This window comes from Spea bombifrons, chromosome 5 (assembly GCF_027358695.1).
Source record: "Spea bombifrons isolate aSpeBom1 chromosome 5, aSpeBom1.2.pri, whole genome shotgun sequence".
In the NCBI taxonomy this organism is placed as follows: Eukaryota; Metazoa; Chordata; class Amphibia; order Anura; family Pelobatidae; genus Spea; species Spea bombifrons.
Window position 1 is genome coordinate 14,594,464 of NC_071091.1, and position 24,322 is coordinate 14,618,785.

Below are 24,322 nucleotides of genomic sequence, written 5' to 3' on the forward strand. Positions count from 1 at the left end.
ATCTAAGCTTGGTAGGGATGTGCCCTTTTCAAACATGGCTACCGGAGCCTCTACATTTTTTTTTCCGAGTTGAGCAGGGGGCGTTTCCGTGTAACTTTCGCAAAAGCAGCATGTTCTTAGGTGATTGTCACGGATGGCGGCATGTATGTGAGCAGGACATCCCGGTGTGTGACGGCGCTGATTGCCCAGACAGGAGACGATGACTTGTGACCGGCTCACTGCTTCTCCCCGTCTCTGGGTTCCCTGCCTCCGGTGTCCCCATTTTATCATCTGAAGGACACATTGGCCGTAAACTCACGTCCTGGGCACTGCTGGCCGCAGAAGGGTACGGGTATGCGGGTACAGGAGGGGAATTTGGCTGGACGGGGGATGTATTCGTGTAGATTAGAATGCGAACAGGGCTGTAACAGAGCAGGTGATACTGCCACGACCCCCCCCCCAACTGTTGAAGTGTTACAACTCTTATCATCCTCAGCCATCCTTGGGTTGAGTCTCGATGTTCTTATTGGTTCAGGCCTGAACATTTTTCTGAAGTCAGGTTATCATTGTCATCATTTCATTTATGCGCTGCTGTTCTATAAGGCTGCGTTTTGTGTAGTTGCTGGCAGTGCATTGGGAATGGGTGACGCCATAAAATGTTCCCGCGACCGGCCGCCCCGCCATGGAAATATCAAAACACTAATTTCCTATGATCGGGCTTTTTACGCAAATGCTATACTAATAAAATAGAATCCGTGCCGTTGATGTAGAATCCCCGCCGTTGTAGGTGCTAATATCTCTTTAATTACATTCCGGTTAAAGTTTTAGATGACTTGTCTACAATGAAGCGCTTAATCATTTTTCTTCCCTTTATTTTCATTTTAGAAACATGAAGGAAAATGTCGAGTCGAGCGGCGGATCTGCCACGATCACCCCCTCTCAGCAGATTATGGCGTCCTCGGCCGGAGCTCTGCTCACATCACTTTTTGGTATGAATATCGTAGATTCGCGATAAAATACTCTAAAGTCTGGGTTATTGCCGGCGGAGCTGGACTCGTGCGGCAAAGTTTGCCCCGGTACATGAGAGAGGGGTTGGGGGTAGACATGGGGGGCATTTTAGCCAATTTGATTGCGGCTTGTGCTTCTCCCCTCCATATGGACTGGGTCAGGCCCACCGCAGCTCTCCCATCTCCAACCAAATACCCGACTACAGAGAATGGAGGAAACTTTCTTTATTAACAGTAAAGCGCTGCTGTCATCATATAAATAGCAAAACGTCACATTTCACCTATACATTCTGCTAGCCGTTGTGGTGGACGCGATGGCCGGTAAGTGGACTGTGAGAGCCCGCTTCTATAATGTAGCATACCTCCCAAGTGTCCCTTTTTTGGGGATAAACAAGTCCCTCTTCTGGACCCAAATCTCCCCATCTATCTTTCCTCCCCGGACCTCCTTCTTATATAGGTATGAGTATATCGCCCTGAGAAGTAGCAGAAATAGTTCGAACCATAAATCCTGTCCGATAAATATATATTTGTTCAATGTACATGTAGTAGAAACGCACCTGATCTGAATACCAGTAGGAGCAGCCATTTTAACTTAATTTTCAATGTTCTCCGTGGTTATTCCTCCCCGTTACTTTTTATTCCCTGATGATGGAAGTCGATTTGTTTCTCTGCTGCCCTCAAAGTAATCCGTTCTGCAGGTATTATAATGGTCGGGTGTTCAAGCATTTAAAACCAAATGAACCCGAAACCTATTGCGCAGAATACGCTTATTATCTTAATAATATTGAACCCTAATTTTCCCCCAAGTTGTGTGACTTCATGTAACGGACGTGCTTTGCTTTATTTAGTTACCCCTCTGGATGTTGTGAAAATCAGGCTTCAGGCTCAGAGCAAACCGTTCAGTAAAGGTGAGTGTCCGCTCGGCCTACATCTACTTAAAATGAAGTATTGGAAATTTCTCCGCTTTACTAGACATAATCTGTCTTGAACGCATTAGAGGTTCAGCACGTTATGGATATTGTATAAAAATCCTTTTTTTTTTTTTTTTTCTCCTTTTTAACAGGAAAATGCTTTGTTTATTGTAATGGGCTCATGGACCATCTATGTGTGTGCGTAAATGGAAATAGTAAAGCGTGGTACAAAGCACCCGGCCATTTCAGAGGAACTACGGTAAGACATTTATTTTATCATTTAAATTAAGGTGGGGTATGTATATATAATATGTATTTATTATTTAAACTCCAACTCAGCAAAGAATTATTTATTAAAGTTCCCTCTATACTGTATCGCAGCCTGGGGTCATTGTGTTAATGAATGGAACATTATACGTTACAGCATAACGCCGCACAAGATTAATCTGCAAATTATTAACAAGAAATGACGGTGCGAAAAAAGATGAACAGTTCAATAACGTTCGCTCCGAACTCGCAGCCGGCGGCACACTGTGATTTTTTTGGTGTTTGTTAAAGTGATATAAGATGAGATTTATGAAGGGCCAGCTTCTCCTTTAAGAAATGATAAGCTGCCGCTGCATAACCCATAGGTCCCGTTGTACTGCGCTGCGGAATATGATGGCGCTATATAAAACAATAAATAATATTTGGGGATTTCGGGAAGTCGCCTGCCTGAATAAACTGCTTTTTGCAAAAAGTCTGCCAAGATTACATCTGCCGGTTCTGGATTTTCAGGATGCGTTCGTTAAAATTATCAGAAATGAAGGTCTGCGGTCTTTGTGGAGTGGACTGCCTCCAACACTGTGAGTACCCTGGCCGTGTAATATGTCATTCATCATCTGATCTGTTCACGTCGCATCTGCCCACCCGTAAACACAGCATCTTCATCGAGCCCCCATGTGACAGCGCTGCAGGATACGTCATCAAGTGATAAATAGAATCTAATCATGCAGCTTTAATGTGTTAAAAGTTTTTTTCTTTTGTCGTTTGTACGTTATAAGGCCAATCGGTAATATCAGCCGGATTCTGTGTGTTTATTTCACCGCTTGCCTTTCTTCGTGTTTATCATACAGAGTAATGGCGATACCAGCCACAGCGATCTACTTCACGTGCTATGACCAGCTTAGGGACGTTTTGATTCCCATAATGGGGGGGAATGCAGAAAGTGCTTCTGTCGTGGCCGGAGCTACAGCCAGATGTAAGTCACGCACTCGTCCGTATATACAGATAATGTATGCTTCTTATAACGTACCTGGGAAGCCTCCGGATAAAGCCCTGCTTCCCCGTGCCTCCGGGTCCGTTCCTTCTCTCTCTGGGCGGGGGATGGTGTCTGGGAACAACCTCTCCTCACCCGCCGAAGGCTGCTTGAGGCTTCCAACGCTCTTTAATGAAGCCAAGATGCTGCCCTCCCGGGTGTACCCATTAGATATCAGCTAGCGCTTTCTAGGTAGAACATCTCTTCCCCAGGATGGAGGCCTCAACGCATGCCCTGGCAAACTCAACCATTACGTATCTTTTTAGAAAATGTGTGCTCCACATGGGCCCCCCGGTCCAACATTTTATCCAACATTGCCCGTCCTAAACACGCTTTTCTACTAACTCTCTTCATAGGATATAGAATTTGATCAGAGTCGGGCAGCCTTTTACCATGTAACTGGTACTAAAATTCCACCGTTGGGTGTTAAGTTTGCCAAGTGCTAATAGTGGACTGATCAACAGGAACATTCTTTGGTTTCCATGGTGATTGCAAATTGTCACCTTTTCCCTAGACTTGCTTCAAAACGTTATGTAAATGAAATGATGGAGCAATCAGTCCTTTTAGGAGGTCAGATACAAAACAGCGGGGAACCAATATGGCCGCGTAGATTAAGCCAAACGCAGGAATACAGCCTATAGCTTGGGCCTTTTCTAATTGATGTAAGACGTAAGGGATGTTTTGCATTCTATAAGTTTATTTATTCCTTTTTTGTCTAAATTATGACTTGCTTGAACTTTTTTCCAGTTGGTTCGGCGACCCTCATTAGTCCACTGGAACTAATCAGGACGAAGATGCAATCCCGACCTCTGTCCTACAAGGAGCTGAGACTGTGTATTCAGAGTTCCGTGGCCAAGGACGGTTGGCTCTCGCTCTGGAAGGGCCTGGGCCCCACAGTCTTAAGAGATGTCCCCTTTTCGGGTAGGTTAATTGTGCATAACATGCATAGCGTGAGTGTTACTACTTATAACACCTGGAGTATATCCACACGGAGGTTCCACACCCTATTGCTTAATATGAGAAGTTCCCTATTCTTTAATTTGTATTTCTGTCATTTTTTATTAATTTAGCGCACAAATATCCATCTAGGAAAAAAGTAGTAGTATTGACAAGCCGTCGCTTTTCAGTACCCCAAATTGCGCATCTGTGTGGTAATTCTTCACATGGACATCACTAAAACAATTGCGACCGGTAGTCTGACCGGTGTGTCTGCACCATCTTCAGATTTACCCTTTGATCCTGCAGGGCAAGGGGCAGATCCACCAAAATTATCCAACCACTTCTAGAAGTCAACCATCCACCCGTATGGAAGTTAACCCTAAAAGTTGCACTAACCTCAATATAAGACTAACCACCTCTTCTGCTCATTCCTACAACAAAGTATATTATTGGCGAGTGTTTGCTTCTATCTGCCTGCTTTAAATGTGTCAACAAAGCCCATGGGTATGACTGCCATAGATCATGAAATGAGTGCGTTTCCATCAATTAAAAACCTTTTTTTTGTGCAGCAATGTACTGGTTCAACTATGAACTTGGGAAGAAGTGGCTCTGTCAGCGATACAACACGCCAGAGGCGACATTCACGATCCATTTCATGGCCGGAGCTGCGTCAGGCTCTGTGAGTTTCTATACTTTTATATTTCGCCATAGAGTGGGACTGTACCTCGAATTCATCAGTGCAGCACAAACAGAAAGTAAATGGCTGCTTGAATAAGCATTCAATAAAAAATGTACAATATGCAGTTTCACACCAAATGTCTAATAGTAAATATCTTTACATATTCTATTTACAGATCGCCTCTGTGTTAACGTTACCCTTTGATGTCGTGAAAACACGGAGACAAATTGAAGTTGGAGAACTGGAGGTGTTTAATAGTAAGTCCCTTTATTGTATTTCTTGTTTAATAATAACAATGACATTATGCATGGATATATATATATATATTATATTATATGTCACCCACTCTGTGCCTCTTAGTCCTGATTTTTTTGGGTCTCCATTTTTCTAGATTCCCAGAAAAGATCTACATCAACTTGGAGAGTGATGAATACAATAATGGCTGAAAATGGTTTCAAAGGATTGTTTGCAGGTGCGTTTACCCTAAAATGTGTTTGAAATGTAGTAGACATTTGTTATTTTTTTAGCAGTATGGAATGTTTAACCCTTGCATTTCTGAAAGATAAATGTTTGGCACAATGAATCCAGGATACCAATCATGTTTCTGATTTGTGGTGGCACTTTTTAGACACCCCCCCACACACACACTGTGATTGCTTTGCACACAATAACTCCCACGACCCTCATCCAGAAGAGTTTTGGGAGTTGTGGAGAACAAAAGTGAGTGCAACGGAAGGGCTAACAGCATATTAGACAAATGAATGTATGTATTGTGCCCCACATGGGCTAGCGTGCAGTTTACACGTATGTACAGATACATTTATTGGATATAGTTACTAAGGTGGGTGAGGTTTTGATGTTGTTATTATTTAGCTTGATATATATGGCGAATTGAGGAGGACATTTTTTTCTCTAACTTTTTATCATGTCACGTATAGTTTGCCTTCAACTAACTATTACTGGAGGAAAAAAAATAAATTTTATTTTAGGAAGCAATATATACAATTTAGCTGTATTGTGCTAACTACCTGTTACTTTCTTGTCAGGTTTAATTCCCCGTTTAATCAAAGTTGCGCCCGCCTGCGCCATAATGATCAGCACCTATGAATTCGGAAAAAAGTTTTTCCGCAAGTTAAATTCCGAACAGCAGCTGAAAACCCTATGAAGTTCAAAAGACTCAGATTCTCCAGGTGACAAAACACACAGATAGCGGATGACTGCTGTTCATAAGACTTCTAAACGTAATTTTGTACACAGACTCCATTCAAGATTAGCACAACTAAAGAGATGACATGAATGTGTTTTAAACCTCGTATTTCAGAAAGAAAAGTTGTTGAAAGCAGCGTTTTCTTACGTTACCAGCCTCACGTGGTACGCGTATTTTCCCAATGGGAGCTTTTGCTGTAGAGGCAGCTTCGTCACGATTTTAAAACCAGTTTTGGGTCCTGAAGAAGGCTTTCGGTTCTATAATAAAGCAGCGCTGTCTGACATACTTTGCATTTCTGGTAGAAACTTCTGTTGGCTTTTACTTCTGTGACACTAATTGCCAATATCGCATTGTATAGCAGTTCCTGAAACTTCTGTATTATTTACATGGCTGACTTCCGGAGGCAGAATGTACTCTCTTGGGACGCGTACCTCTCCGAAACGGGAATGATGGCGTTTTTTTCCTGCCGAAAGCACATTGAACATAATATAAAACTTTATAAATGATTGCAAAATAAGTGCGATTTTTGTAAAAATACACATCCTTGTGATGCTTTTATTGTTGATTTGTAACTTCTAGGCTGCTTTATTAAATTGTTTTGTCTCGACGTGAAACCTAACCTATCGATCATTCTGATGTCTGTTTAGAAATACTTTTAATTCTATGGGTTTTAAATATTTAAGTTGTAATGAGAGGCAAAGAACATATTTATTTGTTATGCCAATTGACAGAAGAGAGAGACTGGTTTTTTTCTCTCCTCCCTTCTTTTTTATGATAACGGTCTGATCTCCGTGAAATTCTGCTGTAAGAAGGGCTGAGCTGGCCAAATATAACGTAGATAAAGACCAGATGATGTCCAAGAACTCCCCCGTGATATACGTGAGGGGCTTCACACTAGTCTTCTTTTATTACCTTTTGCTTGCGGAACCAATTTCACAACAAATAACTTTTTGCTATTTTTACTGCTGTTTATTATCTATTAAGAGTAATTATTTATCAATACATCTTTTCAATAAATATAAGATGTGTTGAGATTGATTGAGGTTTAAAGGAAAGAAAGTGATGTCCTTGACTACTGCTTACTCATGAACCTTCTCAAAAGACCAGCTACGACACAGAGATGAGTATAAAACAATTGGGTTTAATAACTAGTATTAAGATTTTCAGTGGCGAGTGGGCAGAATGGATCTTTCGGATTGTCCTTTTCCTTGTAACAATTAACAATTAGTGTTTCACTTTACCTCCCTTTTTACTGCATAAACTTTGGTTTCAGTTCTTTTCATCCATTTAACAACTTTAATGTAAAATGAACCCGGTGATGTCCTGACGTCTGATGTCCCGTGCTAATCTACATATATGTATACACGGCAATAGGTATGGATATTGCAGTAAATAGCGGTGTAACCCACAGAATGCACTGCCTCAACAATGATTCCTGCGTCTGTATATCTGTCACAATGTATCTCATTGATAAAGCATCTGAGTTTATCATTAAATTGTATATATACCAGGCAAAAATGTCAAACCTACTGTATTTATGTGATGATATATATATCATCTATATATATCATTTTATTTTTTTTAAAACTAAATTTAAACCCATGCATTCATATAAGTGGCAGATGATCTGCGTCTAGTCTCTTCCTTAAATATCTTTTATTATCGAGATTTATTATCACCTCTGTGCCTTGTAAGATTAACGTGCGGTTGCTGGTACCCGTAACTGGCAGTCATAATGTGATAATCACGGATTTGAAAAAGCTATAACCACATGCTTAAGCAATTCAGGGTTTCTCACATTCTAAAAACTATAACCACTAGAAAAGAAAGGCAAAGTGTTTTGTTTTTTTGTTTTTATTACGCCTCCTTAATTGTGTTGTTTTTTTTTGTTTTTTTTTTTAAATTGAATTTCTTGCAAAATGTGCTTCAATGCGGTAACACAAAATTGTCATTTCATTGTGTGACAGGAGTTTCCATCTGCAGTCTGAAGTATATTAATTTTGTATAACTTATAATGTTTGGAGATCACAAATAATAATCAAATCTGTTGCTTTTAAGTGTTGTTCTTTATTCTGTTAGGTGTTAAATATTTTTTTTATTTTGCCAAAAGACTAGTCTCATCCCTTCACTATGTATTTCTAATGGCTCTAATTAAATTTCAGTAATTATATTTAACTTGTAACTCGTATAATAGATTTTTTTTTTTAAATGTTATTCCTTTTTTTTTGTTTAAAGATACACCAAGTGTACTTGTCCTTTAAGCTGAAAACAGAATTATTAAATTCTGTTTTGTCAAAGCAACAAAATAATAATTTGTGACATTACAGTTCATTTTCTCCAGCCCTGTACACTGTTTTTAAAGAAACATTCTCCAATTCTTATTGGCTTCTCCTATTCCACATTCATAGCGAGTTAGCCTGTTCGGCAGCCTAGTGAGCCAGGGCCACCAACATCTCCATGCAGGGATCGATTCTGAGCGTTGGGAAGTGAATAAGCATCTGCCCCATCTTCACACTAATCCACGAGACACATTCAATTTGCCTGTAAAAAGAGGCCGCTTTTATCAAACAGTAGCAGAATTAAAAGTAAATCACAAAATGCCATTTATAGGCAATTATACTTGGTGTATGTAAACTAAGGCTGCATTACCACAGAATGTACAGCAGGTGGCTCTACCACAGTAGCATCTGGTATTGTATGGTGACACTACTAAAGCTTGTATTGTGTGAAGTTAGAATACTTGTGTGTGTTTGTGTATGTATACACACACACACACACCCTCTCTCCCTCGCCAGTGAGATTTATTTCAGGAAGGAGGGCTAGCATGACCCTTAACATTGTAAGAGACTCTGCAGGGTCACCTAAAGTGACATTACTTGGTCCTGCAGTATGATACTTTGTCTCCTCAAAAGATGCCAGCACTCCCTTATACTGACATTTTAAGAGGGTAGTTATTACAGCATGTTATACTTGTTTTATTGCATGTAATTTGCTACTATCAAATTAGGAGTCCTATTATTATTATTTATTGTTTTATATAGCGCCATCAAATTCCGTAGCGCTGTACAATGGGTAGACAGGACATAACAAGTAGTATGTAACATAACAATTTGACTAACAGAGACAAAAGTTGAGAAGGGCCCTGATCAAAAGAGCTTACAGTCTAGAGGGATTTAGGGTGTATTACACAATATGTAAAAGTGCCATTGTAAGGGATGGACCAGCCAAAGGTAAATGTCCCAGGCAGCCCCCCTGGAGGAGAAATGCCCCGAAAAAAAATATTACAGTACTGTGTGATTACTTTAATATGGATTATATAAAATATTAATTTACATACTGTACATGCATGCATACATACATCATTTACTTTAAGGAAAACCTCCAGAGCAGTAGCTCCCCGCTATCTCCACGGTCCAGCGATTTTATTCGAAGCAGCCGACCACTAGCAGGAAAGTGTTTGCACCGAAATCACCGGGAAGGTCTTAGAGGCCTCCAGAGCGCTTTACTCCGCTAGCACATGACGCTAGAAAATGAACGAGACTGAACGGGGGTCTCAATAGCCGAGCTGGCGCTGGCGCTAATTGCAGGTAAATATATCATGTGCAAGGAGATGTGTGAAAGGGGCAGGTGCAATGGGGACACCATTTACACGTAAAGAGCGTTAAGGTACATATGATGGCTGGAGTGTCCCTTTAATGAGCCAGAATTAAAGTCTTTCCCGCACCAATGTGACAAGCGGTATCTGCCACATTGATGCTTTTCATTTAGTGAAAGGGGTGGAAGGATAACTGTAGAGGTATTCTCCTCAAACTGCCGGGTTTAGGATTGCAACATCACTCTACTCACCTATCCACAAGCAGGAGTGATAAGATTCTGCTTTACTGCAAGAAATCTCTGCATTCTGGTAACAGGATCGTGACTTAGCGAGACATATCCCCTAAATAGAGACTTTCCCAAGTGAATCAGGAAAGCTGTGAGGTATGGGATGTAAATCTAAATAAACAAAATTTCTATTACAAATTGGGTTAGATGTATTAAATAATCATCTCATCTGCTGATCTAGAGTTCTGATTGTGGGTAATCACACGTTACTCTTTGTCTCATCCTGATAAAACATTAAGTGCTCTCTGTATCATGTATTAAAACCGACAGAGAAAACCAGGAAATAAGAGGTTGGTTCAATTTTATTGTTAAAAATATAATCTATGCTGTTCAACATAAATAAGACACCGCTGGACATGTGTGACAAAAAAAGAATTAACATGTCTTTTATTTTATGTAATCGGTAGCATAATTACATACAAGGATCTCAATCTGTTAGGAGTTGGTGCTCATCTGCATTTACTGTGCCAATCAGCGATCAGTCCAGTAGTCACTACTTCTATGTGTGATGTGGAGTGTGCTGGCCGTTGAAGGGTTAAACACAGAGCGTGGTGGCCGGAATCTTTCCTACCTGCTCTTATCATTGTGATGTCAAAACCTCTGTGCAGACGAGCGCAGCGGTCACTCTGGAGCAGCAAAGAAGCCTGAAGAGCCGTGTTAAAACTGCTGGCCCCTGGCAAAGAGATCTGCGGAGCGCCGGCTACCCGGCAAAGAGATTCGCAGAGCGCCGGGATCCCAGCTGAAGATACTGGATTTCTGGATACGAAATCTTAAAACAAATACTTTGTTCCTAAAATTTTTACTGAATAACAGCCTTTAGATTCCATTGTATTGAGAATTGAGAAAAGATGAATTATGATTTCTTAATGCTTTCACTAAAAAATCCCTGTCTGCTAGGTACAATTAACCTCTTAATGCCCAGAGGGAAGGGCAATTCTTCCAACTATGGTTCTCTTAAAGATTTCCTCCAAATCGGGGGTTTTTTCTTTCCTGAATGTTGGAGAATGACTCTTCGTGAGTCCAGAGGTAGCCCCTTCGCTGACCTGCTTTAAGGCCAGTAAAATGGAATGTATTCAATTATTTAATAAATTCTTCATCTTCTCAAAATTTTTGTCTCTGATTTATTTTTCCAAAAAAAAGCTGCTTATTTGCCTTCAAATGTAATACTTATTTTCCAATTAACAGAAACAAACTAATTTAGCCATTAAAGGGTAATCTGTAATCAGCATTTTGTGAGGATCGCTTTATCCACACAACACCATCTTCACAGGTCATTTCAGTTATTAACGTCTGATAGCAAAGGGATAGAACAGCAAATAAAGGAGAAGATACATTTTACACTCAGTGACTGACAGGTTATCGGGTTTTCTCTCTTTTGAAAAGCATTTTATTGCCGTCAGTATGTAAGGCCTCTTAAGTTTATCATTGCCTTTTGCGTCATACAACAAACAGACAAGAGTTCCACTAACAGAATATTTTATGGATATAATAGAGGTAGAGCGTCTCCGTAAAGACTCACGTGGACATATGGAGAGGTAAGAGAAAGGAGATACACCTTCTGTAACACTGCTTAAAATATAAAATTAGTTACATTTTATTAAAAATGCATTCACACGGTATAAATGTGCTGAGAAGCAAGCGCTATCAAGCTCAAATAATCAGGGTTACCGGAAGCCGCACTCCTGTTGAATGAAGACAAGAAAATGTATGAAGGATCCTGGACATGGAGGTGGACTCGGCCCCCGAATCAGGAAAGTAAAAAAATAATACACTTATTCACCTGCGGGTGACTTTCCATAAGCAGCAGGCGCATAAAACAGGAGGCTTCTTCCCCATTATCTTTTTGCAACTTAGAATATGTGTAAATGAGTCATTATCAGGTAAATCTTGAACTTTTAAGCTCTATAGTTCTGACCAGAGACCATTTACATAAAGAAAGCGGTATAGACATTAGATATTCGTTTTCTAGCTAGTATAGCGCGGGTAAAAATAATAATAAATGCAGTAAAAATTTGCTTAGAAGCATTTTACTTGGATAAGGAAATGTTTTTGAAATTAAGGGGCAACCCCCATCGAATCTTGTATTTGTAGCAGAAATATTCCATTGAATTCTTTTTAAAACCATTATAGAGTTTGTATAATATAATGTGTTCTGGATATCAGTCATTTCTACCTCGTTCCCCTGTTATTATTTGGGTTCTAGATGTTGGAATAGGTGGGGGGTCCAGGGATGGATTTTTTAACCACACGATCCTGCACAGGGTAACCCCTTCTCTCCCAGGGTTTGATTCCCACAGTTTAACTGCCATATACAGAGAGGCTTTGCTGCGTTAGCAGGTGACACGGCGAGACAGAAAGGTACAAACTGGGACAATAATGAAGAATCTGCAGGAAAGGCAGGTCAGGGGAAAGCCGGTTCAGCAACAGGTAATCCAGAAGAACAGTAAACATAAGTAACAAGGAACACGCCATAATGCCAAGAGCCACGGAGTAATACAGGCAGTCCTTTAGCGAATTAATTAGTAATAGAGTACAAGAGAAATGACAGGCGGACCTAGAGGGCTGGAGGTCTGCGATACAGAAATATCATCTACAACATAATCTACAGCGATTAGGAAAAAAACAAATGTCCCTTCTTGGACCGTTATTACTAACCAAATTACATTTCAATATAAAATGGAAAAAGGTATGGCCGTCCATTGGGCCACTTAGATAAATGTAATGATTGGTGGGCCCCATGGTTAAGATTTTATCATCCTTGATGATATAAAGTTTGGGGAAACTAGGGTGGGAGACGCAGAGCGGGGGAAACTTTCCCTGGTATTCCTTATCCTGCTCGTTTCTCTTCAGATCCTCTGCAGATTGTTTTTAACTATGACGGTCAGACAACCTAATTATATAATAATTATATGTTTGTTTGTTTGTGATACCTGTGGTGTGTTTGTCAGATGTTACACCTGTTTTTTTTCTTGGAATTATGTTTCAATTCCTCCAGATTACCCGTGCAAGATATCCCGGATAAATAATTTATTAATATGTTTGGAGGGATAATACAAAAAAACAAAACAAAAACTTTGTAAATAAAAAATAAAGAAATACTACAAAAAAGGGAATATTTTCAGATCACCGTTTCAATCTCCAGTACCAACAAGCATAATATGATCAATCCTTGGGCTCATTTTATATTTAGGATAGTTTTATGTCTATCCCATTCCCTCACTTTATTAGCCTCTTCCACTTCTGCTGGGAGGTTGTTCCACTGATCTACCACCCCCTCAGTAGAAAACTCCTCTCCTGTACATTGTTAAAATGTGGCAGGCTAGAGACATATTTCAAAAGGAGAACGGATGTAGCTTATGGATAGTTTTTTCCCCACACCAACAAGTAAAAGTGTTGGTGCTCATCCGGATTTACGGTGCCAATCAGCGATCAGTCCAGTAGTCAATACTTCTATGTGTGATGTGGAGTGTGCTGGCCGTTGAAGGGTTAAACACAGAGAGTGGTGGCCGGAATCTTTCCTACCTGCTCTTATCATTGTGATGTCAAAACCTCTGTGCAGACGAGCGCAGCGGTCACTCTGGAGCAGCAAAGAAGCCTGAAGAGCCGTGTTAAAACTGCTGGCCCCTGGCAAAGAGATCTGCGGAGCGCCGGCTACCCGGCAAAGAGATTCGCAGAGCGCCGGGATCCCAGCTGAAGATACTGGATTTCTGGATACGAATACTTTGTTCCTACTTTTTTAAAATTTGTACCAAATAACAGCCTTTAGATTCCATTGTATTGAGAATTGAGAAAAGATGAATTATGATTTCTTAATGCTTTCACTAAAAAATCCCTGTCTGCTAGGTACAATTAACCTCTTAATGCCCAGAGGGAAGGGCAATTCTTCCAACTATGGTTCTCTTAAAGATTTCCTCCAAATCGGGGGTTTTTTCTTTCCTGAATGTTGGAGAATGACTCTTCGTGAGTCCAGAGGTAGCCCCTTCTCTGACCTGCTTTAAGGCCAGTTAAATGGAATGTATTCAATTATTTAATAAATTCTTCATCTTCTCAAAATTGTTGTGATTTTTTTCTTTCAAACTCCTTATTTGCTTTCAAATGTAATACTCATTTTCCAATTAACGGGGGGAGAAACAAACAAATTTATCCTTTAAAGGGTAATCTGTAATCAGCATTTTGTGAGGATCGCTTTATCCACACAACACCATCTTCACAGGTCATTTCAGTTATTAACGTCTGATAGCAAAGGGATAGAACAGCAAATAAAGCAGAAGATACATTTTACATGGCAACAATTACTCAGTGATTATTATTGTTTATTGTTATATATAACGCCATCAACTTCCGTAGCGCTGTACAATGGGTTGACAGGTTATTGGGCTCTCTCTCTTAAAGCATTTTATCGCCGTCAGTATGTAAGGCCACTTAAGTTTATCATTGCCTTTTGCGTCATACAACAAACAGACAAGAGTTCCACTAACAGAATATTTTCTGGATATAATAGAGGTAGAGCGTCTCCGTAAAGACTCACGTGGACATATGGAGAGGTAAGAGAAAGGAGATACACCTTCTGTAACACTGCTTAAAATATTAAATTAGTTACATTTTATTAAAAATGCATTCACACGGTATAAATGTGCTGAGAAGCAACTGCTATCAAGCTCAAATAATCAGGGTTACCGGAAGCCGCACTCCTGTTGAATGAAGACAAGAAAATGTATGAAGGATCCTGGACATGGAGGTGGACTCGGCCCCCCGAATCAGCAAAGTAAAAAAATAATACACTTATTCACCTGCGGGTGACTTTCCCTAAGCAGCAGGTGCATAAAACAGGAGACATCTTCCCCATTATCTCAGGCTTTTTGTACAATGGTAACTCAGGATATGTTGAACGGAGTCATTATCAGACAGACAGACCGTATAAAGTACCGTATTGGCTCAGATATAGGCCGCCCCCGTATATAGGCCGCACCCTAAAAGTTTGGTGCTTTTTTAAAGAAAAAGTTTTTTTTCTTTAAAAAAGCACCAAAAAAACATGCTGCCACTCTGCCCCCCCCGAGATATGCTGCCACTGTCCTCCCTCCCCGAGATATGCTGCCGCTGTCCTCCCTCCCCGAGATATGCTGCCGCTGTCCTCCCTCCCCGAGATACGCTGCCGCTGTCCTCCCTCCCCGAGATACGCTGCCGCTGTCCTCCCTCCCCGAGATACGCTGCCGCTGTCCTCCCTCCACGCGATACGCTGCCGCTGTCCTCCCTCCCCGCGATACGCTGCCGCTGTCCTCCCTCCCCGCGATACGCTGCCGCTGTCCTCCCTCCCCGCGATACGCTGCCGCTGTCCTCCCTCCCCGCGATACGCTGCCGCTGTCCTCCCTCCCCGCGATACGCTGCCGCTGTCCTCCCTCCCCGCGATAAGCTGCCGCTGTCCTCCCTCCCCGCGATACGCTGCCGCTGTCCTCCCTCCCCGAGATACGCTGCCGCTGTCCTCCCTCCCCGCGATACGCTGCCGCTGTCCTCCCTCCCCGCGATACGCTGCCGCTGTCCTCCTCTGCCCCCCCTCCTCGACTTACCGGAGCAGACTCCCGGGTGTCTTGCGGGGCCGGCGAGGGACATCTACGCAATACGCGTATGCAACTTCCGGTACCGGTACCGGAAGTTGCATGCGCGTATTGCGTAGATGTCTCCCACCGGCCCCGCAAGACACCCGGGAGTCTGCTCCGGTAAGTCGGGGGTGGGCAGAGGTAAAACGCTTAAACAACCTCCCGTGCCGGCACCCCCCCCCCGTGGGAAGTGCTGGCAGGGGAGGCTGTCTGAGCGTATCGGGCAGAAGGATGCAGGTCCCCTGCACCGCTGCGGGGGATCTGTATCTTAACCCCGCTGCCTGCCCGGCGCCCGGGACTGCATGTCCCGGGCGTCGGGCGCTAGACCCCGAATATAGGCCGCACCCCCACTTTAAAAACTTAAAGTGGGGGAAAAAAGTGCGGCCTATATTCGAGCCAATACGGTATTTAAAAGTTGACTCATTAGGGTGGTCAGTAAGATCAAACAATTGAAGAAACCACCGCGGTGCTCGACAGAAGTGGCCAAAATAGTAAAAACCTAAAACTTAGCATTTATTTATTATTAAAAAAAACCCAGAGTGAGAGAGATAGACAGAACTATAAGATTAGGCAGTAAGAGGAAAAAGTAATAAGAGCTTCCAAAGTAAACACGGGAGAGATGACACTCCAGTTAGTGAAAGGGGGGGTGTGCTATTTTTTAGCTTTAACTGAGAAAGAGAAAGATTTAAATCAAAAGAAGGAAGGCATGTAGACTAGCTGTAGGCCTCAGTGATTATTTGTGTTCAGTTTTTACAGGTGAAAATGAAGGAAAAGGACCGTGATTAGAAAAAAGATTAATCAGTCATATGATACATCTGAGATTGTAAATGGAAGGGGCCTTACTCCCCAAGTAATTAAAAGAGCTTGGCGGGTTTATTTAAGGAATCATTGTTAACAGGAGTAGTCCCAGAAAACTCTAAATTAGTGAATGTTGTGCCCATTCACAAGAAAGGCAGTAGGGAGGAATCACGCAACTACAGGCCAGTAAGTCTGACACTAATACAATAATGGAAACTATGTTAAAGGATAGGATAGTTGAGCATCTAAATTCACATAGATTTCAAGATCACAAACAAAATGGGTTTACTTTAGGGAGATCATGCCAAACGAATCTCACTGATTTTTTTGATTGGGTTACTAAAGTAATTGATCGCGGTGGTGCAGTAGACATTGCGTATCTGGATTTCATTAAGGCTTTTGACTCTGTCCCACATAGAAGACTTATAAATAAACTGCAATCCCTGGGTTTAGATCCCAATGTTGTTGAATGGATTAGGCAGCGGCTGAGCGACAGAAAACAGAAGGTTGTAGTCAATGGCGTATATTCAGAACAAGGTCTTGTTACCAGTGGGATACCTCAGGGATCTGTACTTGGACCCATTCTCTTTAATATTTTTATTATTTACTCAAGGGCAGAGTATACAATATTTCATAATGTCCTAACCTCAACAAAAAAGGATTTAGGGGTCAGCTAGTAGAGCAGCAGGTAATGCTAGCAGAATGCTTGGTTGTATAGCGAGAGGTATTAGCAGTAGAAAGAGGGAAGAGCTCATGCCGCTGTACAGAGCACTGCTGAGACCTCACTTGGAGTATTGTGTACAATACTGGAGACCATATCTCCAGAAGGATATAGGTACTTTGGAGAGAGTTCAGAGAAGGGCTACTAAACTGGTTCATGGACTACAGGATAACTTACCAGGAAAGGTTAAAGGATCTTTGGTCAATGAGGCAATTCCATTGGGCAAATCGGTATACACATGGAGAGCAGGGCACCCAACCCAGAGATCAACCCAAGTGATGGATATAGAGCCCATATCTATCCATCATACACAATTTAATGCATATGATAACTGTGTGGTCCCTTTACATTTTCCTGATGTTTCCCCTTGAAAATCCACAGTGAGATTCTGCAGGACCCTTTATATGCATTTGCCCCGATCTCCAACCTCCAGTTACTTTCTGTGCAGGAGATGTGCTCGGCTGAACATATCTCCTTGCACGTGATAAAGTTTATTTGCCAGTGCGGTGCCCCTAGCTGCCCCCTCAGGCCTCCTGAATTCTGTCTTAAATCTTCTTTCTTCTCGTCAGTCAAAGCAGGAGTCTGATGTTTGCTGTCAGTATGGGCATAAAAGAGAAGCCACTCGATTGATAGTAAACATACTTTGAATTTTTACTGGTAACCAACACCATTAAAATACACATATCATAACTCACAAGAAATAAATAAAACGGTAGACAGGCAGAAAAAGAAACGGCGCTCAGTATCAATCGCTGTGCGCACTGCTGGGCAATGGCAAATCAGAGAAGGCCTTGAACTCCCACAAGAAGAGAAAAGTAGGCAGGGGGTGGGAAGAGAACGAGGAAAGTAGAAAGGAAGAGATGGGGAGAAGTGGGTAAGGGGATAGTGAGGAAGAGGAGTAGATGATAATGATGAGGTTGGGGGGTAGATGATGAGGAGAAAGAGGGGTATCTGATGGGGACATACGGGGAGAATGGGGGGTAGATAATGGGAAGAATGTGTGTTGTAAGCACATGTGTAAGCCAGTGCGTATGTGTATGGGCAGGCATATATATGGGCAGTTTGTATTTGTGTGTTATTGTATGCGGGGCGGTTGCACAAGAGTATATTGCCGGGGGGCCACTGGGTCTACGACTGGCCCTGGGTGTCACTAAGTGGCATGAGTTGAATCTGGAAATCTGTTTTTATGGGGATGTGCGTCCAGGTATGTGATTGTGGGCATGTTGTGTATGTTAGTGTGTGCATGTTATTGGAAGCGTTGTAGTGTGTAACTGTGGGTGTCCGTGTTGCTGAGTGCGAGGGTGTGCGTGACCGCATGCTTGACGTGTCAGGAGCCTTAGACGGTACCTTGAGTAGCTGGTAGTGGTCTCTGTGGCCAGTGGGGTTCATCTGGAAGCTGCAGCTGCTGCTGCATAACTGGGTTCCATCACGTGGAAGCTTTTTTGAGTAGGTTATGACAAATTTGAATAGTTTGGTTGGTTCCCCTCCATGCCCAGTAGATGTCTCTGTTCTCAATGAAATGCAAAACCAGACAAAAAAGGAAAAGGAAATATATATTTAAAAAACATCACGTTTATTTGTGTGCCATTTGACATTTCTGTGAACAAACATTCAAAACTACAAACTAATGGTACCCATGAGATTTAAACGAGAAAAACAAGAGTAATCAGTTTAACCTTTTATACAGTACAAACTTGTCATTAACAGATTTATTTACACAATTTCCTCCGTGTATGATCTTTGGGTAATTCGTGTCAAGTTAAAGAACTAAGAATAAATCCAAAGCCACTTAAAACAACACAAAAATCATTGATGAAAGCGAAGGTTTGCAGTACAATCCACAGCAGCAGCATTCTGAACAAGCGTGGGGGAGAAAATAGTACCTAGGATTATTATATTACAAGCAACATGTGACATCCGGCATGTCGAGACATTCTTCATTATGCCCAATATTGTCTGGGCAAAATATAAACGCATTAATCTGGGTGTATTTCACTTGTTTAGGCAATGCATACAATATGTACAATATCAGATGATTTTTACTCTTTGCCTGTAACATGTACACATTATATATACATATATACACACACACGTGATAAAGGGCCTCTGTACGTCTATGAAGATATTCCATTAAAAATCAGCCGACATTGAACATTGAAATATCCTTGTTTTGAGAGGGAAAAACTAACGGGGTTAATGTTGTGTAGCTGGAAATGTCTTTTTTTTCATGGAATATCTTCATAGGAGTACAGAGACTCCCATCACTCCTGTGTTCCAATGGCACGATGTGTTCATTAATCCAAGTTTAATTTTAAAAGGCGAATTGATTGTTAGAAAACCCCTTTATAATTATGTTACTGCTAGAAATTTCCTCTTTTTCCATGAAAACGGCTAAGTGACTCCATACTATTTAATGGTAGTGTATGCGAACATTTATACAGTATATCCATCGATCTAAATTATTAACCCTGTATGCACAAGGGCAAATATCTCACCAGCACTTCAAATATTGTGCAGTTGTTTGTGTTTTGGCAACACACGGAGAACATATATATATAACATTCATTATAATGGCAGTCTTCATGGCAGAAAATAAACACATACTGTACAAGTACATGGTGTGAGCCGCTAGGATATATATATATATATATATATATATATATATATATATATATATATATCCCCATAATAACCAATTTAATATTACATGCCAACTAGACCATTCCATTGGTTATTGATAAATACAAGAATAGCTTTAACAGCCTGAACCCATTATAAAGGTAGCATAGATTAAAACACTAGAAAGAAACGAGCATGTAAAGCATCTCCAATGAATTGGCTTAGCGGCTCCTACAATAATAAAGGAAGAAATATGTAAAGGTCGGGCTGGCCTAGAGCTTCTAGCATAGTGTGTAGCATAGCTATAAACTAGGTATACAATATATATCCAGATGGACACCTAAGGGAGAAAGTAGTCCAATGAATGCTGGCTGCATATAATGGTTACTATTTCACTGGACTGGATAAAATAGTTTTATACCAACCGCAGTAGGCAGGCTGTCCATGTCCTACCATACACCCTTACTGCCACCCAGAGCGGTCACAGTAACCGAATACGCATGTAAATGGCACATAATGACCCCATCTAATGAGTTCATGCTGTGTCTCTGTGCTTTGTCTAGATTGTATATGTTCAGTTTCTTTTTGCCTAAGGCTGCTAAACACTCCTTGTCATCTCAGAGTATCAAGAGCTGCACACCTTGGATACATAATTAAGCATGTTTCAAGATCCAGGCATACAGGTTTTACTACCAGTTAATTATTAGGCACCAAACTTAATCCTTAATGCAGAGAGAAGTGTATACAGAAATTAGGCAAAATCGCACATATCAAGAAACAGGAACAAAAGCATTGGACTACCGATAATTCAGTACCACGGTGAGGGCAAAAAAAAAAAAAAAAAAGTCTACATGAACAAAGAAGCAAAAATAATAATAAGAAATAACAAAATCCCTTCGACCCGCCTGCTATTTTCTCTGGTCATTTACATTTCTTCCACGCTTAGCATTACCCTGATGTTCCCGTCTGCTTTACAGCACTTTATTTCCCACAGCCAAGTTCTATATGCCGAATTACTGATACAACTTATGTGCGTTCTTGAATCTTGGTGACCTTTGAGTAATTCAGTTGAGGCAGGGATATTATCAGGCAGCATCTATTAGCGAGCAGAAAACTGACGGCTCAAACGTATCCCTACGCACAAGGAATTTCGATCAAACGTTAAAAGGGAACACATCTTGCATTTGATATTTACGAAATAAATTCAGAATAGCCACATAATGCACCGTTCTCTACAACAGTCAGTGATGGACTAGAAATAAATGCATAAACACGTCAGGAACGCCTTATTTTTTTTTTTAGATGATTTTGGGAGTTGGCATGGCTGAGCCCAGGGTAGAGAGAATAGGGACATGTGTTACCTGCGCGACATATTTTAAGTATCATCAAGCGCCGTGGCTTCCCAGCGATGTTATTTCACAATGTACTCGTGTAAGCTGCTTGCAATGGTCTGGTCTGCTTGTCTTGCATGTGTTCATATTTACCCATCCAGAAAAAGTATATAACACCGTAAATACATTTTATTTTCAATTACTTTGGCAAACAAAGTTTAAATCTTTTTTTTGTTGAATGCTTGGGTTTTATTAATCATGTTTTATATTAAGTATTTTACAGAATTTTCTTAAAGTGAGACGAAAAAAAAAATATATGTATCTATATAAAAGACATGCTGCTGTGTAAAAAGGCAGATGGCACATATTATTAACAAGGCTTGTGTCAAGGCAGAAACACAACATACTAAGTGCAACTGTCCGGCGGCACTCAGGAATATGTTTAAAACAATACAAGTCTTTAAAACAAATGATTCAATCCTTAGGTCCTGTGCCCTGTTCTGCAATTAACACGATATTGATTTTTTCAGTTGATGGAAATCTGAAGCAAAGAAAGGTTCCAAAGTTCAGCCATGTTTAGTGCCAAGGAAGATAAAGTGAAGATGTTCCAAATAAAAAACTATGTTGATCTTTGTACATTGTAAACCGGAGCGTTCCAGTCTGTATGAACATGAGGTTGCGAGGGAAGTGTTGTGAAACAAAGCAGCCACTTAACATGTTGGAGTGTCTTCTCCTTCAAAGCCGCTCACACATGGAATGTACTTTTCATACAACAGAAAAGCCTGTCTTTTGTTTTTTTTGGTAGGCATCGTGGTTCAGGAGGGAGTTAACCCAGGGCTTGTCATCTCTGTCGTGGGACTTGCAAGATATTCACTGGACTTGAGACTTGTGAGGGACTTGTAACTGGCAACCGATGTAAGGGAACCGCAAAGGCCAAGTAAAGATGGGGTGTCTTCCTTTCCTGTCACAAGAACACGGAGAGAAGTAGAAAGTATGACACTTTATTTCAGAACAGTATTAAAAAAACACACAAAAACAGGAGTAATTGGAAAATTAATAAGACCACAATATTAGAAACCTATCTAATACTGAACACACCATGAAACCCCACCAGAAACCCAGATACAATTCAATGAAAACAGAAGCCATACTTTCTAGGCTTTGGTAGAGGAAAGGGTAAGTGGAGCAGACTTGATTTACACAATATAACTAATAAAAAAAAAATGTCAATTATTAACATTCTATGGTCTACAAATTGGGTGGTCTACTGGTGCGTCTATCTTTGAGAAGCCATATCCAGACAGATGAATGTTAAAACTAAAACTATATGGCTGAAACCTTGTGTGTATGAGGTGCTCCCCTTCCTCCATGAACCATTTTCTATATGGAATTCTGGCAGCTTATACAGTAGATCTGGTAGAGCCCAGGCTCGCTATGACCAACTGGGAAGTGATTCACCATTATACGTACCAAGACTTAAGTGCGAATCGTCGTGCTTTCCATTTCCATCTTGGGACTGTCCTGGGTCAAATGAAATCTGAGAAAAGCTGGCATCTGCAGACAGCGGACCCAAGCTTTGGAAACTTTTTCTAAGAGAAATGAAAGAAAACACAAATTGTGAAGAAGAAGAAAAAAAAGACATATACTCTATAATACTCTATAATACCTATATCACAGTGAAGATTTTGTATCACTGATGCCAAGTCCTTTGAGTGAAAACAGTATCAGAGCACACTGGTGAGAAATATATATGTATATATGTACAAGAAAAGGTACAAGGGAGAGGTTGTATTGCGCTATGATAGGAGGCAGTCTACATTATGAATAAAAGAGACTTTAGAGCAAACGTGGGGAGAACTTTACCGCTATTTAGTAAAGTTGGGGCTCAGCTACATAATGAGTAAAAAAAACAATGATAATGAAGAATAGCTTGGCTCTCATAATATTAAAAGTTGCTTTCAGATTAAAATTACACCCAGGAATCATTAACTCTAATATTAAAACTGTTACGGTGTAAGATTCTGCATCCCATGTCAAACCGGACCTGTAGCATAATCACATTGCGGCTCATTAGCAAACAAATGCATCATGAGCTCAAAAGTGGGTTTTTTGTGGCTGTCAAAAATGTGACGCGGCCAGTCAAGTGATTCCAAAACCTTCCCTGTTGAGAATATATGAACATCACATCAGAAAAGCAACAATCAAAACATAATTATAAAACAAACTGTGTTTAATTATATTTTATGATGCCATTTATGCACTGCAGCGTAACAAATATTTGTCACAAACTTTGTCCGTAGTTCTGGTGTCCCAAAACAATGAGACATCAGGAAGAAATATCTTTAATATTAAACACTTACTACACATAAACATTAAACATGTTTTATCACACCTCCATGGTTGAAAATGGAACAAAAATATTGACCAAATACATTAAAAAATTCCCTCCTAATCAAAGGGAATTTTCCACTCTATAGTCTATATGTAACTAAAACAATCACATTAATTGGGATTACAAAGAACTGAATGCAGTACCCTAATCTAAACAATCTAGCCATCGTGGACATCTAAGAACTTGACCCGGAGAGTCTGGTATCATAGCAGGTTTCTACTTATTAATCTACATATTGGTCGTAAAAAGGTCTTCTTTAGACAATACCGGTACTTATCTCAAATGTCCCTTTTTGCAAAAAAATTAAAATATATTGTAAAAAATGATGCTTAATACATTCTTTGACGTGGCCAGTCTTAGCTGCTAGAATGTTCCTTGTCATTGATACAACCACAACACTACCTCTCACCTTTTCTCTGTGCCTTATGTTTGTCACCCCATTCCCTCTAGATTGTAAGACGGGCTCTCCACCTAATGTATGGTTTGTCTTAGTCTGTCAGTTCTAGTCTTGTCATACCCCTTGAATATATGTATTGTATTAAGCGCTGCGTAAATTGTGGGCGCTATATACATAAAAGATAATAATAATTCTTTATGACCCTGTGCAATTTTCAGCTATTATTGTATTGAGTTATCATTATAATGACCTACTATAGAGATACGGTGGTGGAACAGTGTGTTGCTAATGTACTGGACCTCCGTCCACAATCCCGGAAAGTTTTATGGCTGATCGGAACACTATTACAGAAACATATCTTTGAGACAGAATAACCTAGGGCTATATAAATGCTAACATCTAGCAAATAATCTCAACATTTCAGTCCACAATGCCACCCGTGTACGATGGGTAAGATTGCCGCCATTTCCACGGTCCAAGGGAAATGTTTTTGTTTTATTTAGTTACATGGATTTTAACCCACCCCACATCCGGTTAACAGATCCCTATAAACACTTTTGCAAAAAAAA

General features: G+C 40.7%; 2 protein-coding genes across 4 annotated transcripts in view; one reads left to right on the forward strand and one right to left on the reverse strand.

Annotated features, from left to right (window-relative positions):
- The first annotated feature begins 136 nt into the window (after positions 1 to 136).
- SLC25A40 (solute carrier family 25 member 40) lies at positions 137 to 5,992 on the forward strand. 2 transcript variants are annotated; one of them, XM_053467328.1, is made up of 11 exons: positions 137 to 288; positions 865 to 968; positions 1,835 to 1,894; positions 2,050 to 2,156; positions 2,675 to 2,742; positions 3,013 to 3,137; positions 3,942 to 4,115; positions 4,703 to 4,812; positions 4,988 to 5,069; positions 5,204 to 5,284; positions 5,859 to 5,992. In XM_053467328.1, exons 2-11 carry the CDS (start codon positions 869 to 871, stop codon positions 5,975 to 5,977), a joined length of 1,026 nt encoding a protein of 341 aa, XP_053323303.1. In that variant the 5' UTR covers positions 137 to 288; positions 865 to 868; the 3' UTR covers positions 5,978 to 5,992. The 2 variants fall into 2 exon arrangements, with proteins under 2 accessions (XP_053323303.1, XP_053323302.1); XM_053467327.1 differs by having other exon boundaries at positions 138 to 325.
- A 15,145-nt stretch (positions 5,993 to 21,137) lies between these two features.
- Positions 21,138 to 24,322, reverse strand: part of RUNDC3B (RUN domain containing 3B) — a 49,909-nt gene continuing 46,724 nt past the window's right edge. For both annotated transcript variants that reach the window (XM_053466507.1, XM_053466506.1), the window contains 2 exons: positions 22,435 to 22,553; positions 21,138 to 21,925 (listed from right to left, as the gene is read on the reverse strand). In XM_053466507.1, the coding sequence (XP_053322482.1) occupies positions 21,780 to 21,925; positions 22,435 to 22,553 (265 nt within the window). In that variant the 3' untranslated portion in view covers positions 21,138 to 21,779. The remainder of the gene's footprint in view (positions 21,926 to 22,434; positions 22,554 to 24,322) is intronic.

Excerpts from the sequence above, each read along its gene's own strand:
- SLC25A40 (XM_053467328.1), top strand. The coding sequence starts at position 869 with ATGAAGGAAAATGTCGAGTCGAGCGGCGGATCTGCCACGATCACCCCC. Across the intron at positions 3,138-3,941 it reads GGCCGGAGCTACAGCCAGAT|TTGGTTCGGCGACCCTCATT; the intron begins GTAAGTCACGCA and ends ACTTTTTTCCAG. Across the intron at positions 5,285-5,858 it reads TTTCAAAGGATTGTTTGCAG|GTTTAATTCCCCGTTTAATC; the intron begins GTGCGTTTACCC and ends CTTTCTTGTCAG.